Source organism: Stenella coeruleoalba, assembly GCF_951394435.1.
Source record: "Stenella coeruleoalba genome assembly, chromosome: 4".
NCBI lineage: Eukaryota > Metazoa > Chordata > Mammalia > Artiodactyla > Delphinidae > Stenella > Stenella coeruleoalba.
Window position 1 is genome coordinate 37,772,317 of NC_137149.1, and position 22,763 is coordinate 37,795,079.

The 22,763-nt window shown below is 56.5% G+C and overlaps 1 protein-coding gene across 1 annotated transcript in view; it reads right to left on the reverse strand.

Annotated features, from left to right (window-relative positions):
* WDR1 (WD repeat domain 1) overlaps nt 1-21,374 on the reverse strand; it is a 39,864-nt gene extending 18,490 nt beyond the window's left edge. The window contains exons 1-5 of the mRNA XM_079920903.1: nt 21,070-21,374; nt 20,482-20,603; nt 10,329-10,419; nt 5,680-5,827; nt 4,296-4,476 (exon numbers count right to left, since the gene is read on the reverse strand). Coding sequence (XP_079777029.1) covers nt 4,296-4,476; nt 5,680-5,827; nt 10,329-10,419; nt 20,482-20,603; nt 21,070-21,085 — 558 coding nt within the window. The 5' untranslated portion in view covers nt 21,086-21,374. The remainder of the gene's footprint in view (nt 1-4,295; nt 4,477-5,679; nt 5,828-10,328; nt 10,420-20,481; nt 20,604-21,069) is intronic.
* Between the last annotated feature and the right edge of the window lie 1,389 nt (nt 21,375-22,763).

Here is a 22,763-nt window from a genome sequence, read left to right on the forward strand (position 1 = left end):
GCTGCCTTACCGAGAGCAGCATGTGCCTCCACGGTCTGCACTCCAAAAGTGGGCGTCCACCCCGACCTGGAACGCTGCCTCGCCCTCCTTCAGGCCACCGCACCCTCCTAAACCGGGCTCCCTGTTCTCTCTGCGAGGTCCTCCCTTAAAGTGCCTGGAAGGGCAGCACCGCATCCCTCGCCCTGCCTTTCCCGTCACCCAGCACAGATCTGCCTGCCCAGTTACCACTTTCCCCTGGAGAAAGAGGACCTGATGAAGGCATGAAAGGCTCCTTCTAATCCTCTTTGGGCCACTGACCATCCACGGAGCTTTGCCGGGTCACTCCCTGCCATCGGCTCAGGAGTTCACCGGGAAGGAGACCGACCCTGCTGACCTCCCGGCACAACAACCACAGACGCACACACAGCTTTCTGAAAAGCCGGCACAGGGGCCGTGTGTGTGTGTGTGTGCGCGCGCGCGCACGCGTGCGGGTGTGTTGGGGCCAGTGCAAGGCGGGCACCTGATACACACTTCAACTCAAGCTTCCGTCTTCTGCCCTGTTGTAAGGACACAGGGAACAGGAAAAAAACAACCAGAAAACCTTGCATTTTAGAGCTCAAATTTTACTTGTCTAGGAAGGTGATACTTGTAATAACAGCAGAGACAGAGATTCCTAGAAGGAAGTGTAACTCCCCGTCAGGTAACGTGTGAGACACACAGGTGACAGGTTGTGCAGCCCACCCGCGCGGAGGAGGGAAGGCCAGGCGTCCCCTTTGCCGCCAGGTGCGGTTGGGTGGCCTGTTCTCAGAGGCTTGGGCAGATGCGGCAGGTAGTTTCCAGTCCAGATCACACGGTCACAGACTGACAAGCAGGCCCAGGGCAAATAAGAGTCCTGACACTTGTTGCTCTGAGCAATCATTTCATCAGACACACGCTATCCCACGTACTGTGGACACAGCCCTCAGAGGCGCCCCCCTAGGAATGTCTGCGGTCACCTGGGCAGCCAACCTGCTCACCTGACAGAGGAAGACGCAGAGGCTGGAGAGGCATAGAAACTCGCCCAAGGCGACAGCGGGCCAGGTGCACAGACACACGGGTGAGCTAGAGACGCTTAGTGGGGCCTGTTACTACACATCCAGACGTGTCTATCACAGGAATGCACTCAGCAGGAAGAAGGCTCCACGGGAGAGGCAAGGTCCACCTGCCCACTTCTTTTCAGGCCACCCTTAGGGCCTCAAAGGGGAACCTAAACCCCTGCGCACAGGACACCAGAGGTGGACACCGTGCTGTCCATGGCCTCTGTCCCACAGCCGGTCCCCTGTGACCCTGGAGTCACTGCCCCAGGTGGACTGGGGCTAATTCCAGGGGAAAGCGTCTTCCACCTGGTGTTCCTACAGCCTCTCAGCCCGTTTCAGGTTCAGGTAAACAAGGACAGAGGACCAGGCGGGAACCAGGGCAGTCTGGCTAAAGCTGGGCCATGAATCAGCTTCGTCTTCACTCTCACTCTGCCACCATGAGAAGCTGGTTTAAGCTAACGAACTCATGAACAAGAAGGAAAAGCAACTGGACCCCTGCACTCAGGCCAGCAGGGAGGACGGGTGGCCTGACTTGCTCCACACGGCCGCCCCACTGCTTTCCTTCCATGCGGGGCTGAGCCTCCTTGGAGTTGTTCTGGTCTGTACTGGAATTCGGAACACCACTTGTTCCTTTTTGAGGCAGCAATTTGAACTCGACCCCTCTGTGCTCCTAACATAATCACCCCTTACCCCACGGTCCTGAACAAGGTCAAGAGGAAGGTGGCAGGAGCTGGAACGGGACGGAAGGGCAGCCCTGCATGCTACAGCTTTACTCTGCGGCCGTGAGGGCCTAGGGCGGTTACACGGAAAAGTCACAGGCTGATCTCAAGTTGTCAGCGTCTTACAAGGCTTTTCAGGTGGGTGTGGGGACCCGAGTGTCCTCCTGTCCTTCCTGCTTGAGGCCAAATGAGCCTGTTAGTCCTTTCCAGCAGAAAGAAACCCAACAATTCCTGACGGACACTGAGACGTCCACCAGCATCTCTCCTGTCGTCCCCACAGCTCTGCGGGGCCACTGGAGGAGGGTCATCTTCACCCCGTTTCCTGGGGGCCCAGAGGCACGCCAGCTGAAGGGCCGCAGAGCCACCACCTGCAGCACTGGGCTGCCACCCCATGTCCCCCATTCTTGGTCCACAGCCCCTTCTGATCTCTCACTAGGTCCTTACGCAGGAAGACCTGGGGACAAGCTGTGTGCCCACCGTGGAGACAGGTGCCTGCCAGGGCCACAGGGTGAGGGCAGCGCTCTCAAATTAGAAAGGAAGGGCTTCCCCGGTGGCGCAGTGATTGAGAGTCCGCCTGCCGATGCAGGGGACGTGGGTTCGTGCCCTGGTCTGGGAAGATCCCACATGCCGCGGAGCGGCTGGGCCTGTGAGCCATGGCCGCTAAGCCTGTGCGTCCGGAGCCTGTGCTCCGCAATGGGAGAGGCCACAACAGTGAGAGGCCCGCGTACTGCCAAAAAAAAAAAAAAAAATCTATGAAAGAAAGGAAAACGGAAAGAGGAAGAACCTTTGGACAAGTCCCCAAGTGAGCACACGGGAAAGCCTGGCAGGGTGGTGAGGGGCACAGATTTGGGACAACTCTGGACTCGAATCCTGGCTCCAGTCACCCGCCACCGAACCGCTCCGTGCAGGGTTTAACCCACATCTGCAAGGAAGAAATGAATCCTTCTGGGGGGGTGGGGACAGGGAAAGGAGCCCCGCCCATCCACAGCCCAGATTATGGCCACGTGAAGCCAAACAGAACACGTATGGCGGGCGTGGGGAGCAGGGCTACTTCACGGGTACGAGCTGGGATGGCCTCTCGCTGCCAAGGAAACCTCCCCTCCCTCCTCCCCTGGGTGCCGAGCAGGAAGCCCATGTACTTGACTCAGCCTGACTCACCGGTGTCCCAGGGTACTTTATCCCACTAAAAACACATCGACCTTGAACCATGGCCTCCAACATAGTACCACCACCTCCCCATGAGCAGCAGCCCCGGAGTCAGCCTCTGGGAGATGCGGGGTGTCGGGAGGGACTCCAGGCTGCCCGCCCTGCAGGGCGCAGAAGCCAGCCAGGCCCCACTCGGTGGCCCCGGGATGAATCCAACCCCATTTTACTACAAACAGGTAACCTGGAGAGCCCCTCTGCAACTGAGCTGAGACCTACCTGTGTCTGGACATGCTGCCCATGGCCCAAGTCTTGTCCCCAGGGACCACCCCTGGGGACCCACTGAGGACCATCACCGCCTTCCCGGCCACACCCTGCCTGCTCTTTGGGCTTTACTGCATTGTCATCAAAGTTAACAGGACTCCTCAGCCAGCCAGTAACATTCGAGACACGCCCCCAGACCTCGGCCAACCCCAGCCCAGCCGCCTCCAAAGGAAACAGCTGGCCGTAAAGCACCGCGCATCCTCCGCGCTGCGGCTCAGCGCGGTCACTTCCACCTCCACCTCTGGTGCTGGCTGCCTTTCAAGTGTTTTCACAAGACAAACTGGGAGGGCAGGTTCAGAACCATGGCTGCCATGACACCGGCCTGAGGGCCATCCCCTGCCAGGCGCCCTTCCTCTGTGCTCCAGCCTCAGACCCCGGGTCAGGAAACAAGCATCGTGGGCCGCTCTGGGCCTGCGGGCCCTATGCACAGATCAAATCCATGGTTAAAATGCTCTCATGTCCATGTCTCCATGCCCATCTTGCAGATGGGAATGGTGAGGCTTCGAGGGTTCAGGCACTTGCCTCAGTCAGGGAGCACGTACAGAGCTGGGACTGAGGCCCCGAGCCATTTATACCCAAAACCTGTGTCACTCCACTGGGGCGTTTAGAGCACATACCCACAAGCAAAGCACCTAACTCTGCTCACCCTGTGTCACTTTACCGGTGTGACCCTGCCCATATCATCTCTCCCGGGGAGGTAGAGGAGGGAACAAAACCAGATATCCCTGGAAGCCCACCTCCTCTGCCACTCTGGTGGCTCAGTGGATCTCAAGCTGGTGCAACTAGAGGGCAGGCTGCCGCTGGGCCTGGGCTCCCCTTTTTAACAAGGCACCTCCGGGCCAGGATGCTCGCCTGGTCTCACAGCATCAGAGTTGTGCTTACCCCCACCCAGAAATACACCCATCATCCCAGGGCGACCCCCGCCCCATCCTGGCATTAATGCTGGGCGCCCGTGACCTTCTGCCATCAGCTTCTGACAGGTCTAGACTCCACTGGCTTCACATACAAACCATAAAGTTCACCGGAAAACCACCCTCCGGAGAAGCCCACTCACGCCAATTGTGAACTTGAACTTGAATGGTGGCCCCTCAAAGAATGCAGCGCAGTTGTCATCGCTGCCGGTCACCAGGCGGTATGGCCGGCTCTGCTTGATGTCCACGCTGTTGATGACTTTGTTGTGTCCCGTGATCTCGCCCACAGAAGAGCCGCTGTCCCACAGGAAGACGGCTCCGAACCTTTACCCAGGAGGGGAGTCACAGGAGAGAAAAGTCAGTCCTGGGAAGGTCACCACGGGCAGTTGTGTCCCCAGCAGTCAGAGGGCAGTGGTGCTGGCAGGGCAGCCCTGCTCACAACTGTGCTTCATACACGCTCCCCAAAAGAGCCAACATTGACAGCACCCAGGATTTGTCTGAAGGACAGGAGAACAAGCAGAAGCAGTCCCAAGTGCCTCTGGGAAGGGACTGCACGTCTGTGTCTTATGGCCCAGACCCAAGGAGCCTCCCACATGAAGGTGCCTTAAAAGCACCTGCCAGGGAACAGCTCGAGGCTTCATCAGTTTCACAGCAGTTTTAATAAGGGGTGGGGGGCGGGGGAGTGGATGGGGGGGGTTGGGGTTGGGCTGGGGACCAGGAAACACATTGGTTACCATCCCCTGCTAGAACGGAGATGCTGCCTTGCTGTCAGCCAGCAGTCTACAGTCAACGAAAATGTATTGTTTGGGTTACCATTTGTGACCAACAGGAATGACCTGAAGAAAAGCTATGGAAGAATGAACACCTATCAGAACACACATTACGAGGAGCCTCTAGGAAAGGGAAACAAAGATATGTGTCTGACAAGTACAAGTGATTGAGGGCGGCAGAGGTGCCGGGGAGGGAACCCTGACTGCACTCGGAGTAAGACACCTGGGTTGCGGTACTGACCCTGCTGGTCACTGGCTCTGTGAGTGCAGCAGCCCCCCAGAGCCGCCCACCCAGCGTCCTGTCGCCCCCTCCTCCCTCCTCAGTAAGGTGGCCATGGGGTGTGCCCAACTAGGGAACACATCCGGCCTCACTCTCGGCAGGTGTGGTTGTGGCGTTGCTGCTGGGAGGGACCCGATAACACTCTTAGGAGCTGCATCGCTTTCACCTGCTCCCTTTCCTGCTTCCTGCTGCCTGGATTGTGGGCAGGACAGCTGGGGTTCTGGGAGGTGAAGGGCCAAGGACATCAGATCAGAGAAGGTGCCTGGGCCCGGAGACAAACCCTGGGGGTTCCCGTGGTTACGTGTGGTTTTCCCTTGTGTGTTGCCGAAGTCCACCCTGAAGGAAGCCCAGCACCCACAGGACTCAGCACACACCAGTCCAAGCTGCACCGACGTCAACGCACCCCTCCCACCGGGGGCGTGCGGGAAAGAAAGCAAAGCAAGGGACACAGGCAGGAGGGGTCGAGGCCAGACTCACTTCTCCCTTCCTTCCCCGACCACTGCGATCCTCTTACTGTCTTCCGTCCAAGCAATGTCCTTGATCTTCCCAGCGAAAGGCTGATACTCATACTTCAAGAGGTGCTCCTTCTGCGTGGTATCCCAGACCCTCAGTTTCCCAGATACATCTGCAGACACAACAGGGCGGCGAGAGCCACGTTCACCACTGTGCCGGGGCCACGTGGGCACAAGGCATGGCCACCCAGCACCACCCAGGGTTTTGGAGCTGGCCGGGCGTAGCTGGGAGAAGGCGTGTGTGTTCATCAGATAAACAACACCCAGCCACCGTCAATCAGAGCCTGCTGCCTCCATGAGGACCAACAGGGGGTCTCTGCATTTCTCCAGGCATCACAGGGATCTCAAGCCTTGCATGGGTGTCAGGAAGCCCAGGGACGCACGGTGGCAACCCCCCACTCCTCCCCGCCGCCCAGGAAGCAGCTTGGGATATGACTGTATTCCTTTCCTTGGAGGGTTCCCTAACTGGCATACGGGCCCCGGGACACTCAGGAACTAAAGATCTTCATTTGTAAAACATGACAGTACTAGTGACACTGCATCTCCCGTGCAGGGGCTGCAGTCACCAGTACAAACGAGGGCACTGCTGTGTGTGCAGCTGGGCAGCCTGGGGCATGCTGGGTCCCACACAGGGGCCCCACCTGGGTCTGCAGGTCCCATTCCCCTCCCAGCTCCTTCCCCGCCTCGGGCAATCGGCAGCCCCTACTCAGTAGAGCAAGGCACCATCCCACCACTCATGGCTGAGCCATGAGTGAGACCCTCTTGTGAGACACGCAGGTGGCTGCTGGAAGGAGTCTCGCTACAGGCAGAACTTGACGCCGGGCCTGTTCTCACTGCAGCATTTGCAGCAGATCGGTGATAAAGTAACACCCCCTTCTCTTCCCACCACCATCCCATCACCAAGTTCCCAGCACCAACCCCGACACATCCCCTTCCCAACTGAGCACTGACTTCCCAAATAAGGAGGAAAAGTGGAGCATTTTAAACTAACTCTTGAGGCTAAGACCTCAGCCCCGCGTAGGTCTGGGCCAATTCCCCCCAGCATGTAAGCTCGAGTTGTATCCAGGACCCCTGGCCACTTTAGCACTGAACGCAAGGTCTACAGACTGTTCCAGTGGGAACAGCTTTCAACTTCTGTTCGGGTCCAGTCGAGGGTGGGCGTTGGCTGCAGACATGGCCCTTGCCCCACACGGCTCTGTAGGCCTAAAACACCACCTACAACTGCATCCACAAGAGGGGGGATAACATGCCACCAGAGGGCTGCTGTGACGATAAAATGAGTCAACACGTATAAAGCCTTAGACTAGCCCCCAACTTGTAACGAGTTAGAGTTAGTTCTAACTGTCAGTGAATTAACTAAGGCTCTGCAGAAGCCACTGGAGACCCCTCCCCGTGGGCAAACACGTGGGGCTCACGTCCGCCGTGGCACAGATGAGACGCTAGCCTCCCTGTGAACAGCACTCACGAGGGGGTCCCGGGGGCCCTGGTCTCCGGATGAGGTGCAGCCAGACTGCCTGGCACGCGGCCCGAGGCGAGCTCCAAGGCTGACCCGAGCCAGGTAAGTCCCTTGGCTGAACAAATGGGCCAACGGGGAAAGAAAAGGAAGGGGCAGAGGCCGGAGCCAGAAAAGGAGCACTGTGTGTGCAGGAAAGAAACATACACTCACGCGTGTGCTCACATTCACGCACACGCCAGGCTGTGTGGTCCCCGTGCTCAGGTCAGCCCAGGGCGCTACATGGAGTCATGGAGAACACAGTGTCTGCAGGCACAAGGCCGAGCCCGTTCCCCTCCCCACCCCTAGACAGCAGGGAGCCGCTCTCCACCCCTTGAACTCAACGGGCAACCCGCTTGTACCTCCCTCAGCTCAGCCCGCCTCCAGGCCAGGCATCCTAGTCATTCTCCCACTGTCTCCCTGCCCGGACCATCAGCCTCTTCTGATGGGCCCAACTCATGCATTTGATTCTTTTCAGAAGCAGCTGGGGCTGAAAACAGACAGTGGGGCTTGGAGACCAGGCACTCAGGCCCCATCTGATGAGGGCGGCCCTGACAAGGTGCACCTGGGTACCAGGCCCTGTGCCAGGTGCTGGGGGCGCAGCACAGACCAGGCATCTGCTGGCAGACACACACACACACACACACACACACACACACGCACACACACACGTCCACGCACTTACAGGACTACGGAGAAAAGCACCGCAGTGCAAGGGGACAGACGGTGACAGCGTTCCCTCCAACAAGGCCTCCTTGCACCACTGGGAACAGGTCTCCTCCCGGACAATAAGCTGCATCCGGTAACGGCCGTTCATGGTGAGCCTGCCCCCCACCCCGCCTTGGTGTGGAACACACACCAGCATTGCTGGGGCAGCAGCGGCGGGGGCGGCCTCTGCTCACACCTGCTCTGGCTCTGCAGCCTGGTCTCTCCTCCCACGTGCCTCACCTGAGCAACCCTCACATCCTTCTCAGGGCACGGAGAACCCTATCCACGAAAGCCTCTACCCCGCAGCCTGGGAAGATCCCCTAGAAAGGGAAATCGGGCCCCGGAATGGCTCCGCCCTGAGAACATCACACAGGACCCAGGGTTCCCCAGGGCACAGACTGCCGTCTCATTCAGAGCTGGGGGTCCAGCCCCTGGCATGGGCTCCTCCCACGGGCCTTCCAGAAGGTTCTATCATTTTGCAGAACGTGGACCAGCCAGACTTACAGGGATCTAAAGACTCGCAGATCTGAGGTTGGAAACCGGTCTGGGAGTGACTGCAGGGTTCCCGAGGTACGGGGACCCCTGCCCTCAGGGACCCCAGCCCCACCCCAGGCACACCGGGTGCCGGGTAACCCACTTAGCCAGAGGGCACAGCACCTCATCTCCAAACCCTACACACCACACTATTTTTATGTTTAGCCCAGAGCCCTAATCTCTGCAGTAAATGTTTTGTAGTCTTTGTTCCATTCAAAGGGCCAGCTCGCTAGAAACATAAAATACACCGCCCACGCCTGCCTGCAGCCCAACCTCCCTCACTTCCCCCACCAAGTCAGGGCGCTTGTACGAGAGGAAAACGTCAGATGGAGCCTTTACTTCTGTGGACTGTCCTTTGCAACGGTCTCTGTACCAGCATTTGAAGACCGTGATTCCTGTCTGGTTAAACTACCTGCCTGGGGACCGGAGGGCAGGCCTGGGCTCGTGAGTGACTCAGCAGCCGGGCCACAGCTCAGAGAGCAGCCAGGGAAGCTGTGCCAAGCACACTTCTCTCCTGAGAAGACACGGTTTTAGGAGGCACCAGGCCCAAATCACGGCGCTTTAAACGAAGGGGAGTTCTGCTGGCAGGCAGGGGTGGGGGGCGGGGAAATCACAGGGCTAGAGTAAATCGTAGCATATAAATTAGAGCAAGTTTTACAGACGGAGTCAGAGTAGGTCTAAACATAAAAATCATTAAGTGACCACTTTGTGCCAGCTCCTGGCCAAACCCTTCACACACAACCTCGGGCGGCCAGCATTAGCCGTCAGCCAGCACGCCTGTCACCCTGGTGCGTCCGGGCATTCAGTGACAGACACCACGGTCCCCTGTGGTGCCCACCAGTGCCAGGGCTGCCCCAGGCATTGTACATGCATTGCTGCACCGGGTCCTCCCCAAACCGATCTGGTAGGAACTAACAGTCCCAGTTTACAGAAGAGAAAATTAAGGCCCACAAAGGTAAGTTATTTAAGGAAGGCTGCACAGCTAGGAAGGGGCGGCCCCTTCCGGGACAGGTCTGCATTGCCTGCCATGCAGGGAGTGAGGGCACTGTAGACAACAGGTCAGCGGGGTGTATGATCCCGGCCCTCCCCCACCGGCTGTTAGTTCTTTCAGCAATTTGCTCATTTCTGTCACTCTCCAGGGAGGCTGACGAGGCCCACATCAGCTCATCCACCTAGCTCTTCATGGGGCCTGAGACCAGGCTGGACACAGACAAGACAGCCAACATCCGCTGAGTGTATGAATGAACGAATGAACGAATGGGAGACTCGTGGTAAGCCACGCTAACTTGTGTGCCTCCCTTTCTCATCTGTAAATAGTAAAAGACCAGCCTCGAGGAATCGGGTGAATAGAGCATCCTACAATGTGATGAGCTCATGTCCCTCCTCTTGCCCAGCCCGGCTGGATGGAGCCAAGGCCCTGACCACCAATGGAACAAGTGCTTGCCTGAGGCTGGCGGTGTGCTCGGTACAGGGAACGGAACAGCAAAAGGTGACATGAGACAAAGCTGCAAGTCAGAAACACACACACACACCCACAAAATGGGCTCCGACACATCACGGTACAGCTGCCTGCAGAGGCCTCCAGCCAACCTCACGTGAGCATCTCCACTGACCTCCGAGTTGCAACCAGCTGGAACACGGACAGCTAGAGTTCTGGAAAGGGGCTTTTTGCTGGCTTACCCTTTCCTTGTCAGCCCCAACTGAAACTCATCACGTTCGCCCCACCTACCATCCCCATCCTGGAGGGTCTTCCCTCTTCCTCCCTGCCTCCTCCACCCCCCACCCTCCCAAGCCAGGCGCCCAGCTTGGCCCCAGGACTGGGGGGAGGGGGACGGCACACCACATGGACCAAGGAGCCATGCGCGAGGACAGACAGGTACCTCCAGAGGCGATGTAGAATCCGCTGGGCGCGTACTTGGCCACCACCACCTGGTGGGCGTGCTCCGTGTAGATGTCAGCAATGGCCGGGTTCTGCAGGGAGGAGACCAGAATGAACACAGGGAACCAAGAAGCAGGCAAACTGCTTTCCGCTCTCTGGATTAATGGATTTGGGTGGGAAAATACACACACACACACACACACACACGCACGCACACACACACACAAATACTGAAGTCAAAACCTCCATAAAAAAATCCCAGAAGTATACTTACCTGCCTGGGTGATAGAATTCTAGGTAGTTTTTAACTCTTTTATAAAATTCGAGGTGATTTTCTTGCCTTTGTCTGCTTTTCCTTCCTTGCCAGAGTACAAGCAAATATGTACTTGTGAAATATATACAGGAAATACAAGTTTCATTAGAAACTTAGAAAAAATTAGAAAAAAACCTATGACTCTCATTTTCTCCCACTTTGGGGAGCTGCCGGCTGCTGCTGCCTTCTCTGAGTCCAGTTCCCCCAAAGCGGGTCTCCCCTGTTCAGAACCAACTCTATCACAGGCTGCCAGGCAGTGTCTGACCCGAACCAGAGCCTCTGGCCTGGAGATGCGGCAACAGAGGGGGGCAGGCAGCCAGGAGCCTCTCCTCGTCCAAATCCCTTGTTTGGGAAACTGCCTTTTGTGGCACAAATCCAAGGCTGGCTGGACTCTGCAGCAAGAACAGGGCCAGCATCTGGGACCAGGAGCATCTCTGCTACTCAGCAGTAAGGTTTCAACGTAGAATTTACTCTAAGTAGATCATGGCACTCCCTCCACCCCTGCACACACAACCAACGGTTCTCAGCAAACCTGGAGCATGTGCTGTGAGATGCTCTCCATCTGTCTCCACAGCCGAGCCTCCTCCCAGGAGGGAAGAAAGACGGAGCCATCTAATCCCTGATACCCATTGACAGCTTTCCGCGAGCCAAGTGCCCGTGGAAAAGAGGCAGCTTCCCACAGGCTGTGGACACATCGGGTCCCAGGGAGGCTGCTGCAGGCACACCTAACCTGACCCCCAACTGACCCCACCTCTACGACCACCCCGTTGTCTCCCCCCTCACCCCCTCCTTATGCCCCTCGACAAGGTCAGAGGCCTGGACTCTACTCAGCCTCCCGGCCACTGGATCCCGCCCCCCATCCCACCAGAGTAAGCCCGGAGAAGCGCCCCCTAAGATCTAGCCCCGGCAACCACACTCCTGCCTTTCCTGTAAGCCCCCTGTCTCCGTAAACGCCGTGCCCTCGCCAGCAACGCCTCTCCCTGACTGCTAACACCCACTTATCAGGCCTAACTGAGGGGAAATCTGCGCGAAGCCTCCTGTGCTTCTCTCTCCTGTGCTTGCAAAGCAGTTCACACGTCCCTAAGGCAGTTATGACATACCAGTCCCTGGCCTTCTTGCCCTCTCCTCCAACTTTTCTTTGACCCGCTTCATGTGCATTTATCTCTTTAGCCATCACAGCAGTTGGCAAATAACAGATGCTCAGTAAGTGTTTTTTTTGGGGAAAAAAGTTTACATAGTCCTTTTCCCCCTAGGACTTAACACTCAGCATCATACGATACAGTATGTATGTGGTTCATAAATTAATCCATTGCAGAATAAACATTTGTTTAATGAAATTAGAAATATATCAGGCATCCAAAGATATTCTGAATGGCAAACAGGCACATGAAAAAGCGCTCAATGTCGTTAGCCTTCTGGGAAATGCAAATCAGAACTACAATGAGAAACCATGACATACTCACTAGAGTCAATAAATTAAGACTGATGTCACCAACACTGGCAAGGATGGGTGGGGTACAGTCTGGAATGCTTATATATTGCTGGTGGGAATGCAAAATGATACAGCCAGAAAATAGTCCAGCGTGTTATCTATGAAGATTCACTTATACAAAAACGCAGCGACCACACTCCTAGGTATTTGTCCAAGAGAAAAGCGCATGTCCACAAGACACACGTGGTTGAAGGTTCGTGACAGCCCCCAAGTGGAAACAACCCAAACATCCACCCACAGGTGCCTGGAGAAGCAAACCGCAATGTTCACCCAGCGGAACACGACTCGGCCAACAGAGAGCAACAAACAGCTAAACACCCTCAACCACAGGAAGGAGCCTCGAAAGCCTACGCTAAGTGACAAAGCCGGACGCAAAAGAGAACACACTGCGTGGTTCCTTTCTGATCAAAGTGTAGGAAAGGTAAGCCCACAGTGACAGAAAGCAGGTCGGGGCTGCCAGGGTCTGGGGGGAGGGTGGAGAGGCTGACAGAGTGCAAGGGGCAAGAGGGCGCTTTTGGGAGTAACTGGAACGTTCTGTACCATGATCATGGCGGTGGTGATGGGACAGTATCAGTTTGTCAAAACTCAAGTTGTGCACTTAAAACGGATGGATTTTATTGTCCTAAATTACGCCTCAATAAAATGATGACCCCCAGGATCCATTAAACGTCCGTCTAACCCAACCTGTCCCTGCCCAGGTTAGTCCTTTGTACCCGAACATTCTAACAGAGACAACTTCCCTCACAGAGAAGCTGGCAAAAGCGGTCTGTGGCCAGGCCACCACAAGGGCTCTTGTTCAGTTGTCCACTTCGAGGCTGACCAAGGACTCTCACACCCACATGTGGGCACTATGGATGGGAAAGCCATCCCCCCGAGGGCAATGCCCATGCTGGACGTACAGCCTGGCATTGCCCTTAGAGGGTGAGTGGGTGGCTGGTGGAAGATGAGTAAGCAGCTGCTCTGGGAGGAAGTTCTGCCCTTAAAAGGTCAGGGTGAGTGAAACCCCAGGGTCATCCCCAGCAGGCTCGGCCTTCTAGCAGGCTCTGGGCTGGATGAGACAGCACCTCGTCCGTATTCCCAATACAACTGGGGGCAAGTTCTCCAGGCTGAACATAAAGAACATAACACATCCGGCCAGCAGCAACCCCTCCCTGCTGCTCCGCACACAGGGAGGCCGGCTGCTTGAGCCAAAGATGATGCCTCCCTGTGCCCAGCGTGTCCACTGCAGGCCAGGCTCATCACAGACCAGCAGGGTCAGGACTCAGACACTCAGGGTGGGCAGCAGTTCTTCCCCTCCCCCCTCCACGGTCTCCAGGCAGAACAGGATTTGGGGTGTGCAGTTTATCTGGGGAAGCACTCGGGAACGGGGAATGAGACAGGAAGGGAAGGAAGCCAACTCCAGGAGCCGCGGGGAGACCTTCAGAGCGGGGCTGGGTTTTCTGCCCTGCCAGAGGGTGCGAGGCTGGCGTGCCCCTCCCCTGGGACTTCCTTCCTGCCCTGCCCCCATAAGGGGACAAGGGACTTCAGGCAGAAACCAGGAGGAAGCCCTGGCATTTGAGGCCCGTGGGTCTCTAGCAGATATGGGCAGAGGCAGGCAGAGCCCGTGAAAACCTCCTGTCATCTCACCGAGACCCCAGGCTCACCTCAGCCTTGCCCCTCACCCTCTACCCTGTGACTGTCCCTGCCCTGCCCCCAACCTGTGACTCCCCAACCCCACAGGCCTGCCCCAGCCCTGTCCCATCTTCTGCAACAGCTCTCAACCCCACCTTGTCTTTCTGCCCCACCCAGACTCCATCCAGTTCTTCCTGCCCCTCCTGGGACCGGGACAATATCCTGACAATGTCATTCGAACTGACCCCTCTGCCTTCCATTGATCCGCCAGGCTCTAAGTCCCAACTCTGATCGCATCATTGCAGAGGGCTGGTTCAGGGCCCAGCAGTGCAGGTGCCTTGGAGGAGGAGGCCACGCCCACCTCCCACCTGTGCGCGGAGCCCCCGCCCAGCAGCAAGCTAAGCAATCTCCCCCCACACCTTTCCACAACACAGGGGGGAAGTCAGTAAAAGAGCCCCTCAAGGCTCTCTCACGTTCCTTTGTCCTGAGGCTCAGGTGCTGATGTCAGAGGTCACCACCGCACTTTACAGGTAAGGTTAAGGGGTGGCTCCGGCCACAGCGCATGGCGGCTTGCCACGGCACACCTGGCCCCCTGTGAACCCAATGGACATATCACGGATCGGGAAGGCCGCCCAACCACTGAAGCTGCGGGACACGGCACTGCGGAGGCCTCCAGAGAAGGACCTGGGCCTCCTCCAAACCAGGCAAAGTGAGCACGACCTTCAGGAGGATTAAGTTTCCAGAGCACTGGCTTTCTAAACACAGCCAGTTCCTAAAAGCAGGCGCTGGTGGTGGGACCTGTGCAGCAAACACAACTTGCAGGGCCCTCTGCTCACCGGCGACAAGGGCTCAACTCGAATGACTACAGAGCGACCCCGCTGCCAGGCAGCTCCACAAACCTCTGCGCTTCCAGAGCTGCAGGTCCGAATCCAGAGGCTCAGCCTGATCACAGTGCCTCAGAGGGTGGTGAGAACACACCAAGCATTGTACATTCACTCCTCCAAAGAACTCCCCGCACCTGCACCTCCTCTGGGCTGGCCCAGGGTCCAGCAGTGAACCAGTGACTTCATACACAGTGCGATCAGCCGGCCCTGCTCAACCTTCAAGGCTCCCTCTCACCCAGAGGAACGCAGCCATACGTCTGGACCTACAGTCCAAAGTCCGTTTCCCATTCCGCCCTCGTCCCTCCTCTATCAGATCGCTAGCTGTGACTCTTCCCTTTATCTGCCTCAGTCTGGAATATCTTCCCTACTTCCCGGTCCCAGATAACCTTCTCCTAATTATCTTTTAACCTCAAGCAAAGGTTACCTCCTCCAAGAAGCCTTCTCTGATGCTCCAAGCTGGAAATATCTCTCCCAGCCCAGAAAGCTCACACTACCTTCCCTAACCTCCCTCCCCACTGCCCTTAGTACTTTCTTCCTTGGACTACATGTCATTCTTATATCCACAAAGCTTCCCACAGAGGGCAGGGCCCAGGTCTGATTCACCACTTCTTCCAACCTCCATGCACTTGTACTCCCTGTCTAGACTCCCCCCATCTCTGCTGTCTCAATGCCCTTCCTGGAGAACTCTTACTCACCCTCCAAAACCCAACTCAAAAGTGCCCTTCCTCCAGAAGCCTTCCCTGCGGCTCTGTGGCACAGCTGGTCCTTCCCTCTTGCTCCCAAAGCACTCAGGACACACTTCTTTTAAAGCGCTAACCTGGTGCGTTAGAATGTTACCTACTGGGGTTCTTCAATCACCCCTGCTGACACTTCGGGCTGCAGGACAGCCCTGTGCATTGTGGGATGTTTGGCAACACCCTGGCCTCTACCCACTAGATACCAGTAGCACAAAAATGTCTTCAGACATTGCCAAGCATCCCTTAGCAGGGTGGAAGCGGGGGCGAAACCACTTCACTGAGAACCACTGACTTAATCTTGGGCACTGTGGCTGCGGGCAGGGCTCGGCAAGATGGAATGTGTGTGGGCAACACCAAGACCGAGGATCGGATGAACCAGCTGATGATGCCTTAATCTTAGAGCAGCTTCCTAACCGGCCTCCCTTCCGCCTCCGTTAGATACAGAACCAGTTCTCTACCGCACTGCTTATCTGCTGAAACTTTTCAAGGTTCTGGTGGCCTCTGGTCAGGGCCGGGCTGTCTCAGAGCCGCCCGGCCCACAGCACCAGAGCCCCGCACCCTCTCCTGCCTGCCTGTTGCTCCCCCCAACCCCAGTACTCCAGCCACAAAACTCCACAACCTATGTGGGGCCCTCTCGCCACCCCTTCTCCACTGACTGGTCCCTTCCTGGGCCCCCAGCTGCTCAGAAGTCCTCACGGCACGTCTCCTCTCAGCATCAGTCCCGTCTGAGTCTTGGTTTCCCTGGGAGACTGCAAGCTCCGTGAGGACAGGCTTTTGCTGGGGTGTCTCCAGAACTAGGCATGGGCTTCACTACAAAGCAGGTGCTTATAAATACTTGTAACAGGATTAACTCGGGCTCAAGTAAAGGAGGTGGAGGGGGAAGGGTGGAGGAGAGAGAAATGGAAGTGCCCACCCGGAGCCAGCTGACACGTGGGGGGGCCGCACCACGATTGGCAATGGGCGGGGGAGGGGGTGACACTGATGTCACATCCAAAGCACCTGAGGGCCACTGGCCTGGGAGCCAGTGAGGCACGTCCCCACCACTCGGGCTCCACTCGGCTCCGGGGCCTTCTCGGAGCCCGTTTCCTCAGTGCTCTCCCTGCCCTGGATCCACACGTGTGCTGCCTGCTGCTGGCTTTCTGTCCAGGCGGTAATCAAACACGCCACTTCCTCCTGTCACCCGGGGGCCCGTTTCACTCCCACCCGAGGCAGCGAGCTCCGCGCAGGCGGTTCTTCTGTGTCTGCGCTCCCCGCGGGGCGGCGGCACTCGGCAGGGACTCGGAGGCACGTGCAATGGGACAGAAGGGACGAGGTCAGTCCTTCTCCCCCACCTGAAGGGGACGCACAGGGGGCCCTTCTGCACATGACTGGCAGCAGATCATTCTGCGTGAAACTCAGCACTCAAGTTCAACACCTCCCAACCTGGTCTATATTCTGTTCAAGATGAGTCCACTGATCCTGTGACTGGAAGCAGAGCAACATCAAACTGCTACAAACACTGTGCTCCCTGGAGTTTAACTTTATATAAATCATTTTTTCCAAATATATATACACACACACACATATGTGTGTATGTATACACATATGTGTGTGTGTGTGTGTATAAAATATATATATTAGTTCTGGAATTTAGGGACTGGGTATTTTAAAAAGCAAGCCTCAAACTTGCCCTTGTAGCAAATCTGCTGGCTGCTTCTGGCAGTGGAGGGGCCTCTGCCGGGAGGCTCACTTGCCAAAGCTGTTTTACAGGGAAGTGATCCTGGGCGGTTCAGAATATGAACAGGCTCCTTCATAGCCACTGGGAGGAACCTTCCCAGACTACATCTAGGTGATGCAGGCCTAGAGTTAAGAATGTATCAGGTTCCCTCCTTCTGGAATACTCCTTTCTGAACAGCCACATCACTGCATGCTTTTAACTGTGGAGAATTTCCTCTCCAAGGTGTGGCAATCGGATGTGTTGAAAGAAAATAGATAAGAAACACTCTTTTCTACCAGCTTAAGAAGTGCCATTATGCTGGGTTCACAAAACAACTTTTAAGGAAATAAAGTGAATGACAGCCGTGGCTCCAAGTGGAAGGTCAGCAAGGGTCTGATACCTGCTTGGTGTTAATAAAGGTAGATGCCACACAATTTAGGTCCAGCAGCCTGAACCAGGCTAAGCCTTTCTTACTTCCATGCAGTAAAACCTTTAGTGGCTGCCTATTATCTCCACGACACAGCCTGGCTTTCAAGGCCTTTCAATCAATAAATGACTTACTGAGCACCCACTACATGCCAGGTACTGTGCTAGGCCAGGACATAGCAGGTTAGGGTGGCTGCTCGCTGGCTGGCTCCCAAGGCACCATTAGCACCAAAGGACAGAGAAGGCCAGGATGGGAGCGCTATTTAGGAGGGGCCCCTGCCACATGGCAACATCTAAACAGAAACATAAAGCAAGACAGGGAGCGAGCCATGCAGCTATTTGAAGAAAGAACATCTAGACAAAGGGCACAGCAATGCCCGTGTCCTGAGACCCATCTGGAGCGTGCTCCAGGGAGAGCACAGAAGCCGGGGTGCCTGGAGCCCGCGGGAGAAGGTGAGCAGTGAGGTGAGATCAAAGGTGCAAGGCTGGACAGCAAGGCCCTATCAGCCTCGGTGGGTCGGGGAGAGCAAAGGAGCAACTTGAGCTCATATTTTAATACAACTGGCCCAGCCGTGGTGCTGAGGGCAGACTAGAGGAGGGCCAGGGTGGAAGACCAGTTTGGCCTTTTGTTTTTGCAATCCAGGCGAGAGAGCATGGTAGCTTGGATGAGTAGTTCTGTCAGATTCTTAAGTCTTTGAATGTAGAGTCAATAGGATTCACTGAAGAACTAAATACGGCATTGAAGGGGGAACTAAAGAGAAGTCCAAGGTTGGGGCCTGACCAGCTGGGGAGTGGCATCGCTGTTCTGGGGACAGACACATGGGAAACCCAAATATGGTTTGGGCACATTAAGTATGAGCTGCCAATCAGACATCTGTTGGACATTCCACGATCTGGTCCCCTCCGCCCTTTCATGTCTCTTCTCTACTCTGAGCCTGTATTCCAACCAGATCACCTTCCTTCCTATTTCCGGAATGTTCATTAGATTCATGTCTTTTTCCCAGGGGTACTCTGCCCTAATTAAAAATGTACCCACCTTTACTCAAGTACCAGTGGCCCACCCCCATTGAACAAAAGCCTAAATGCCTGATGTATGTCCAGAACAGAGAGGAAGGAACACATCGGCATCCCAGTGGTGGCCCTGTAGAAACTTACAAATAGATGGGAAAGGAAAGCAGATGCGCCCTCAAAAGAGAATGGTAAACTCTGGAGTACTGATAAGAATAGAAAGCTCAGAAGAACAAGCAGAATGGGTTCCACAAGTCAGGGGATGCCTCCTGCAAAGAGGGTGCTTGTCTGTGGCTGTAAACAGCTTCTCCGCTGGAAGCAGCTCCCGTTACTGGCTACCTTCACCTCGCGGAGCCTGACCCCAGTTCTGAGCAATGGGTCTACTGCAGGCGGGGCAGGGTATAAAGGAGATGCTGAAGGTTAAGAACCTTTCATGGTACCAGACACACAGTAGGTCTTCATGTGAGGTCTCCCATCTGGAAGTGAGTGTAGCCTGCCACGATGTGTGTGTGACTTGTTAGGGACAAACCCAAGCATTCATTCCACTGCACTGTATCCCTGAGAACGCTTTCGCCCATTTTATTTGACAAACTACAAGTGAGTATCTATCTACTAAGGGCCATCTCAACTTTTATTTTCTCAATATCTCAGGACCTCTCTGGAGACCTCCAGATCTTTATGATCTAAGTCCTTGGTGATGTTTCCCCCAGTTCTGAGCAAGGCGGGATACACTTTCTAGGAATCCGTATCTAGAAGAGGAGCTGTTAGCACCTTCAAGGCACATTCACACCCACCCACCCCTCTTCTGCGAGGTGCTCAGCCATCCTGGGCAAGGGAGAACTGCCAAATGGAGCTGTCTCCCAGCAGACTGCTTGGCTTGACCAGAGAGATGGGGGCAGAGCCAGAAGTACCTCATTCCACACAGGGGCCTCTCCTCTCACAGACAAGGAAACCAAGGCCCACAGAGCCCCTTCATTCCCTCAGCCAGCCCTGAGGTTCCTGAGAACACGGGCATCTCAAAAGCGACAGTTCCAACCCCCCAAGGGTAATCATGCACAACACATGCGAATTTAAGTTGACATCCCTTGGGGGCATCGCCAATCAAAATCACCCACCTACAAACTGTGCACAAGGCCCCACCCCAAGCTCAAGAGAAACCCCCCCATACACCCCCAAATGGTCATGTTGGTACCTCTGGCTTCCATACCCCACCCCACCACTCAGCTGAGGCAGGCAGAAGAAAGATTTCTGCGTGCCGTCCTAGCAGCCGGGAGACTGACCGGCAGACTGGGTCATTTCAATGATTACAGAGCAGTAACGGAAAATTTCCAGGATTTCCCAAGGAGTGGGCTCTAGAAAAATTCTCAGCCTGGGTACAGGATGCCCATGCAGATGATTCATGGGAAAACACTGGTTCCTGATTTTGCACTGGGGCTCAGATTTGTAGGTGGAAGATCAGGCTGAAATGCAGAGGCCTGGCTGTGAGTCCGGGCTCTGCCACACTGGGGGGACCCTGGATGTGAAATGATTACACACGAGTGCCATTTCACCAGTGCTGGGTGTCTGCCAGGCATGCTGGGCTGGAGGGATGTAGCATCTCACTCAGGGGGCCCAGGCAGACGGGGGAAGTGGAGGGGAGCCTCATCTCATCACCTCCATTTTACAGATGAGAAAACTGGGACTCAGCGAGGCCAAGTCACCAACCACCCCAAGGTCAAGGTCCCACCCCTCGAACCCAGAGCCCTTCTTCTCTTGAACTGAACTAATCTGAGCCTCAGCTTCCCCACGAAGAAAGAGAATTGGGCCTGTATAAATTTGAAGGTGTCTTCCTGGGCTTCCTAGGTGTCTTCCCAAGGCCGAGGGGGCGTGGCGTCCTCTCCCCAGGCCGCTGAGCAGCCGGTGAGGTGGTGGAAGGGGAAGAATTCACCCAGGAGCTGCGCTCAGGGAAGAAACTAGCGCCTGGTAGGGGAAGCGGATAGGTACTCACGTCGATGTTCCTTAGGATGACGCACTTTCCATTGGTGTAAAGAAAATTGTTGCCCCTGGGGTCGCCGCCGATGATTTTGGAGACACCCCTCTCCACCTGGGGGAGGCTGGCGAACACCTTCTCTGCAGAGACACAAACGCAGCAGAGCACATGAGGGGCAGCCCCTGCCTCGGCCCCCCGCCGGGCTGAGGACAGAGAGCAGGGGAGGGGAGGGGAGGGGGAAAAGGAGAGGGGCCCTGGGCCGGTCTCAGCCGGTCACCTGTTGCCTCTACCCGGAGGGGCGGTCGCCACTTTGAAGGAGCGCAGGGGACGGCGCGACTTCCTGGTCCGCGCTCTCCACCAGGCCCTTCAGGGATGCGGGGGCTCCGCGGGGCTCCGACCGCATCGCCAACTTTGGGGCGTCCCCCTGGCCGGGGATCGCCGCGCGGTGCCCCTGAGGGTGGCGGGTCGCTCACCGGCTTGCGCCCGCACCCCTCCCCCGCGCCCCGGGGACCCCTCCAAGCCGCCCGCTCCTCGCGCCCCGCCGATGGCCGAGGGGTCCAGGCAGGGCCGGAGCCCATCCCGGGGGCACCGGGCCGCGGCACTTACTGATCTCGTACGGCATCCTTGCCCACTTGTTACCGCGCAGCGCTCGCCGAGAGCCTCCGGGGCCGCGCGCGCCGAGAATCAGACGGGGCCGAGGCCGAACCGGGGACAGGGGCCGAAAGGCGGCGCCGGGCGTGCGGTGCGCGGAGGGGGCGGTCCGAGGCCGGGTCTCCGAGGCCGGCTCGCGCCCTGCCCTGCGCGCTGCCGCTGAGGACGCGCCGAACCCGGAAGCGCGGCCCCGCGCGCGGCTCGCCCCCAGCTTTGACCATATATAGTCAAGCGCTCAGCTCGGAGGCTGCGGCCCCGGCGAGCCTGCGCGGACCTGGCCGCGCCCCTCCCCCCGTGCGGGCCCCGCCCAGGGCAACCCGCCTCCCGGAAGTGACGTCACTCGAGGCCCTGTGAAAGGGCGGGGCCAGCCGCACTGGGCGTCAGAACGCTCTTGGGAACTGGTGGGCGAGGTTTGTGAGGGTGGGGGTCGCTGGGGAAGGGTGGGCGGAAGGTTGGGGTACTCGAGGTTGCTTCTTGGTGAAGTTTTGCGGGCGCTGAGAGCAGCGGAGCGCTCCGGGGAAGCCTTTTTCCTGCCTGTGTTTGCGTAGCGGGCGTTTCCGAGCCGCCAGCCTTCCGGCCGGGTGGGCGCCTGCTGTTTGCAGAAGCTGTGAGGCGCCAGCTTGGGATTTGTAAACATAGGAGAGTGCTTTTTCTTGCTTTCTTTTTAAAGCGAGACTAACTGGGAGTCGCCCATCCTCGAAAAAAGCAGCTGGCAGGAGGAACTTTAGGGATGTACCTTGCAGGGCCGGGCTCTCTCAATACTTCCTTTTAGAAAGCTAGGAAGCCATAGAGCAAAGGGGATGTACGTTCGAAGAAAAAACTAGAGCTCATTTTCTAATGAAGAAAGCAGAAGGGAAAGGGAGCTTCCACTTGTAATATCGAGGCAGCGGCTCGTTGCGAGGGGAGAAGCAAGGGTTCTGAGGTGTTATTAATACTTTGAACCTCACCTTTCAGCAGGGGCTGGGGGCTGTCTTTCCATCGGAATTGGGGGGGAGGAGGGTAAGTGTGAGAATATGCTAAAGGGCCTGAAGCCCAAACTAGAAAACCTCGGGGTGATCCTTGACTTTATCTAATCCACTGGGAAATCCTGTTCGCTCTATTTTCAAACTGCATCCAGGTTCATTTTTTGCGTCCTGCACTTAATAGGCCTGCAGAGCCCTGAAGTCTTACCTGTGTTAACTCAGCTATTTCCTATCTGGTCTCTTGGCTTTTGCTCCCCGACCTTCACCTTAGTCTGCTCTCCCGACTGCAGCCTGTTGGTTTGAAAATTGAGGATGAAATCTGTTCCTCAGCTTAAAACTTGTAGGTGCTTGGAATCTCAAAATTGAAGCCTAAGGGATTAACATGGCCTGCTGGGCCCTGTGTGGTGCGTTCCATAAGACTCCATCGTACTCTCCTTTGCCTTCAGCTCTGCTCCCCCTTTCTTGCTTTCTGCAGCACCCCAGCTTCCTTGGTACCCCAGGAGTGCCCCAAGCTTGCTCTTGCACCTGCGGGGTCCCCCCCACCTCTGTTCGCTACCTGGAATTACTCTGAAAAGTACTTAAATGCTCTGCTCGCGTCATTTTTTTCAGTGAAAGTCCCCTACCCTGACCACCTTATTTTGAACTGCAACCTTCCAGCCCTTGCAAGTGCATTCCTGATGCTCTGTT